Below are 6,000 nucleotides of genomic sequence, written 5' to 3' on the forward strand. Positions count from 1 at the left end.
ACGATTTCTCCTAATCAACCCATATGGAATAATCCGGTGTTCCCACATTTTAGAGATCTCCCTTTCGCTGGCAATTGGGCCGAAAGGGGTTTGAAATATGTCCACCAATTATACGAGGAGGGTAGATTTAAAACCTTTCCGGCGTTCCGACAAGAGTTGGGTATACCTGAATCCTGGAGGTTTAGATATTTACAATTGCAGCATGCGGCCGAGTCTCAACTTGGGCTCCGGGCTGTTACCTTTCAGAATTCTACTTTGGAAGGGGCGCTTGCCCAACCAGAACATACTAAACTGGTTTCCAACTATTACAAATTATTGAATGAGCCTAAAATTTCTAGATTGCAAATCCTGAGACAACAATGGACGAGGGATGTACCTGACCTGTCGGACGATAATTGGGAGGAACTTCTAGATACTTATTTTAGCACTGCTATTTCCGCCAGAGATAAAATGATCCAGATACGCATTTTTCATAGGATATACTATACTCCTCTACGCCTTTTCCGTATGCGGAAACTGCCTTCTCCTCTGTGTCATAAATGTGGTAGGGAGGAAGGTAACCTACTACATATGTTGTGGGACTGTGAGCGGATAAGACCATTTTGGTCTCAGGTGACCCACTTTGTGGCGACTACCTTTGACCTCCCCAATATTTGTAGCCCTAAATGGTGCCTCCTCTCAGTTTTTGAGGAGGTTGGCATTAGTAACCATCAGAAACAATTTTTGCGTTTTCTCCTTTATTATGCTAGGAAGACGGTCCTACTACATTGGACGCGCACATCATTGGTCTCCCTGAACAAATGGAAAGCTTTGATTAACCAAGACTTGCCAATATATAAAATAACGTATGAAACAAGGGGTAAGTCAGGGAAATTCCTCAAAATATGGGGAGACTGGGTGGATGGGATAGATACATGTAGATCTGCTCCTCTATGATCTGTTGTGCGGTAATTAGCGCTGCCATGGGATTTCTAGGCCCTTGACACAATGATTTGAGGTTCTAGACCTCATACCCACCTACTTGGTATCCTTATGAGTGCATCTGTTCTTTGTTGGGTTGTTTGTTGTTGTTGGGAGGGTGGGGGGAGAGGGTGGAAATAAAAAAAAAATACAAGTGGAATATGATTTTGATATAACTGAGGTACAGGGCAATTATTGTTGTACGGCTTGTCATTGTTTATCAAGTTATGTTTATATCCCACAAAGATGTATACAGTCTGCTTATTATATATGTCTGTGCCAAATATTATTAATAAAAAACGGAGTTTCAAAAAAAAAAAAGAAAGTTATACTTACTTGTTTAATTTACATTGTCCCTTCTCTTTCTGTTTGTGGATAATGGCACTGTAATTATTTTAATAAAAAAATACCTCTTTCCTAATCAATATACAGCTATCGTCACATGATCCAGATCTTTCCTAGCCTGTCTGCAGGGAAACATAAGCAGGAGGAGCTTCTAGTCCTCTGCTTCTGGTCACATGATCTAAATAAAAAAAACAGCCTTTGGAATAATTAATACGAATAACTTTTCAAATTGTCATACAAATATATATTTGAAATGAAATTATTATTTATTATTTTTTTTGCAATAATATGGTGTTTCTGACAGTCACAGGCTGTGTCACGCTCCTCCAACCTAGAATAAGAGGGAGGTGAAGCCTCCATTATTCTACATGAAATGTCCTGCCCCCTTTGTATTTAGCTGGTTAGTGGGCATGGAGGAGGGAAGGAGTGGGCTGTCATTTACCACTGTGTATACACCCACATGTGTGACGCTATAGTCATATGAGCTGTTCAGATGTGCTCAGCGTAGAAACTCACTGAGAACTGAGCATGTGCAGAGTTGCCACCACAGCTGCAAAATCTCTATCTTAATTGGAGATATGGATATGAGGTGGAGATAGAGAGCAGTAGGATCAACCAGGGTTTTTGCAGAATTCAGAAAACAAATCGCATAGTGACTGAGTGAGTATGAATGTTGTGTAATACAACATTTATTTATAGTTTTTTTTATATGATGTGGGTTTAGTGACACTTTAAATGAAACTTTGTCATGATATAAGCATGGAGACTGTCATTACTGAGCTCTCTATCTGAAAATGCTAGTTGCTTGACTTTGTTGTTGCCCCCTTTGGTTCACTGCAATTAAGTATGACAATAAGGACTTCTGGCTTTTCCAATCTGCATACTAATTGCAGGACAATTACATAAAGTATTGCTGGCAGTGCAGCAACATAACAGCCAGCCTGACAACTAACATTATCAGAAGGAGGTTAGCAACTGTATCCTCCATATTTCTTTCATGATACAATTGCTTAACCCAAGGTTTAGTCATTTTTTTTTGAGGGGGGGGGGGGGTAGAATTCTCCAACAATGCATCATGTTCTGTAAATGGAGGGGAACAGGATCTCCACTTCATATTCACAAAATGCATTGCATTGTGGGAGAATAATAGCACATGGTCTCTGAATGGTGGAGAAGGCAAAAGGGGGCAGGCAAGCAGCGCTACCCTTCACACTAGCAGTAGCTGCTGTTAACCCACACAATACCAGAAGATAGCCACTCCTGGCAATATCTGGCGGCTATGAATATTACATTCAGGGCCCAATCACACCACTTCTTTTTTTTTCTGCAACAAAAATGCATGGAAAGTAGGTTATATGGGTTCCAATGGCATAGTTCACACCAGTGCAGTGCGTTCCAGTGTGTTTCAGTTCCAGAAAAAAAGTACAACACGCTGCATTTTTTCCTGTACAGAACTGGAGTGAAACATGGTATAAGGCATAAAAATGCATCAAAAATGCGGCGGATCCAGTACAGTGAAAAAAAAAAAAGCAGGAAGAAAGAAGAAACGGAGATGGAATGCATCTGGAAACACATAAAAAAAGTAACAAAAATGCACTGGAACGCTATAAAAATTTGTTAGAAATGCGCATGCAGAAATGCATCTTGAACGGATCTGGAGGACATTTTTGTGGTGTGAACGGGCACAAAGGAAGACATTTTACAAGAAACAACAGCCTGCAAAACATGGGATACACATCATTTCATGCAACGAATGTGTTTGGTGCTGCATCCCAAAAAATGACTAAACTTAGCTTTAAAACGAACCTGGTATATAAGGACTTGATATTTTTGAACACATGAATATCTTCTCCAGTAATCACATAGAAATAAACAGCCTAATATTATTTGTGTACATCCTCCTGTCTAACACTGCAGAAACACAGAGGTTGCAGAGTAAAATTGAAGGAACCTGTCATGAGAGAAATTCCCTACCAATGCACAGTGAACTGTCTATTTGCTTTTAGTAAATCAACCTCATTATACCTAATTGTGATCCTTTTCATTGCTCTTTTACACAATGGGGCTGATTTACTAAAGGCAAATAGGCTGTTTACTTTGTAAGGGAATTTCTCTTAGCTTAGTGAATGTGGTGAAAATACATTTTGCATAGGAAACATAATCGCATGCAGGGAAAATATAATATATATATATATATATATATATTTTTTTTTTTTTTTTTTTTGCTGCACATGATGGTAATGTAGCTAACAAAGCTTTGCTGCACTCACTAAGCTAAGGAAAATTTCCCTTGCAAAGTAAACAGCCATTTACTTTTAGTAAATCAACCTCAATGTATCCTTAGCATGCTAGGCTTTGGTCATGATTAAGAAATTCAATAGAAATGAGGAGATGCACTGGCCTTGCTCTCAGTGACAGCCTGCCCTGTCCCTTGCTCTAGGCAAGCTATCATCTGTCATATGGCCATGACTGATTCTCCTCTATAAAACGCTCATTTCTGCTTCATTCTCTTTACCACTTGTTGGGTATTTTCTCCAGTACATGAAAGCTGTGGTGGCTGCTGGAACTGAACTGTGCTACTGCTCTGCCACACTCATGAAATATACATGAATCGTTCTTTTCATCTGTGCCGCACTATTCCTGCACCCTGCTTGTGTGTCCAGTTGTAGCAGAAGTGACAGGTCACCCTGATCATGATCAGAAACCATTGTTGTCACCATATAGTTATCTATCTCCGCATCTATATAGTCTCTGCTACAACACGACACTATGCAGTGCATTTTACAGTGGTATATACATGCACCTATACCGCCTGAGCAAGTCTGCCAGAAAACCAATTAGTAGATGTGCTGGAAGTAATTAATACTGTGATGTAACAGTGAAAAAAAAAATAATGGAGACATCTGGTGGTTATGCTTAAAAGAAAATCATCAAATAAAAATGTGTGCATAGGTTTTAATGGCTGGAGGGACAGCTCAGTGACACAGAAATGGAAGGTATATGAAGGAGAGATTATGATCGTTGGATGATATAGACACAATGGCATCTATATGAAATCTGAAAATCTTATAGGAGGAATAATATATATATATATATATATATATATATATATATATATATATATATATATATATATATATTAAAAACAATCATGTAGCAGTTAGGAATGGTGATTGTTATCAGTAGGATGATCAGGAAAATGAGACAATCATTTAGGAGACTACTGTACTTGTATTTATATATATACAGCTTGGACAATCATGTAGAGACTTAGAGATGGTGAGAGTGATGAGTGGGATCAGTATGGATGATCTGGAAATAAGGACATCTATACATCTATATGAGACGAGAGAAGGAGGTTTATATATATATATATATATATATATATATATATATATATATATATATATATATATATATATATATATATACACAGCTTGGACAATGATGTAGGACTCAGAGATGGTGGGTGTAATAAGTAAGATCAGCATGGATGATATGGAAATAAGGACATCTATACATCTATATGAGATGAGAGAAGGAGGCTCATATATATATATATATATATATATATATATATATATATATATATATATATATATATATATATATATATATATATATACACAGCTTGGACAATGATGTAGGACTCAGAGATGGTGGGTGTGATGGGTAGGATCAGTATGGATGATCTGGAAATAAGGACATCTATACATCTATATGAGACGAGAGAAGGAGGTTTATATATATATATATATATATATATATATATATATATATATATATATATATATACACAGCTTGGACAATGATGTAGGACTCAGAGATGGTGGGTGTGATGGGTAGGATCAGTATGGATGATCTGGAAATAAGGACATCTCTATGAGATATGACGATCCTGTGTGGTTGAATGAGAAGCTGTCATGTACCTAGTCTGCCTCCACAGGAAGATCTGGATGGGCAGTGGGATTCCTCGGAGTCTCTCCTGTTCCTGGCCCTCTGAACTCTTCCTCTTCACCATGATGACAGCCTGTCCTCCAGCCTCGTCTCCCCGCCGCGGCTCTCCGCTGCCCGTCTTCTGCTCAGAAAGATGTCCGCTCCTGTGATTTCTGCTTTCAGCACCTCCCCTTGTGGACAGCGCCCTGTCTCTAGCGGCGAGTAGGAGAAGTGCACCCTGATTCCCAGTGATCGCTACGTGCACTTCATTCAGTAGCCCCCTTCAATGGATGATACAATAATTCCTGTATTTGGCTTTAATGTTCACACTGTATTATAATTTTTCATTGAATTGCTAGAATAAAAAAAAATAAAAAATGAAACACGTTAGAATTTAGCCAACAGTTGCATTTCATTACTATATGGCTTTTGCTCAGCATTAGGATAGCAATGGGTATACCTGTTAATCACTTTGAAAAATGAAACTTTTGGTATATTTGAAGAAAGTGATTAAGGCTTCATTCACATGACTGTGAAAATGTTACTGATGTTACACACGTGTTTTCTGGGAAAAAAGTTCCTGCGTAATGATAGCTAAAATAGATGCGTTTAAACCCATAAAGACACGCAAGCATGTATCACGATCATTTATTTTCCCCCTTTGTTTAGACTAAACCCTAGTACACACTATCAGAAAAATGGATGAAAAATACCACTTTTGAAGAGATCATAGTCCAAGCATTCAGAAAAAACCATACT

General features: G+C 38.2%; 1 protein-coding gene across 11 annotated transcripts in view; it reads right to left on the reverse strand.

The window, feature by feature from the left end:
* UNC80 (unc-80 subunit of NALCN channel complex) overlaps positions 1–5,400 on the reverse strand; it is a 318,404-nt gene extending 313,004 nt beyond the window's left edge. For all 11 annotated transcript variants that reach the window (XM_077448370.1, XM_077448371.1, XM_077448372.1 and 8 more), the window contains exon 1: positions 5,235–5,400. In XM_077448370.1, coding sequence (XP_077304496.1) covers positions 5,235–5,326 — 92 coding nt within the window. In that variant the 5' untranslated portion in view covers positions 5,327–5,400. The remainder of the gene's footprint in view (positions 1–5,234) is intronic.
* Between the last annotated feature and the right edge of the window lie 600 nt (positions 5,401–6,000).

This window comes from Lithobates pipiens, unplaced genomic scaffold (genome assembly GCF_037356315.1).
Source record: "Lithobates pipiens isolate NorthernLeopardFrog02 unplaced genomic scaffold, aLitPip1_a1.2 Scaffold_22, whole genome shotgun sequence".
Classification (NCBI taxonomy): Eukaryota; Metazoa; Chordata; class Amphibia; order Anura; family Ranidae; genus Lithobates; species Lithobates pipiens.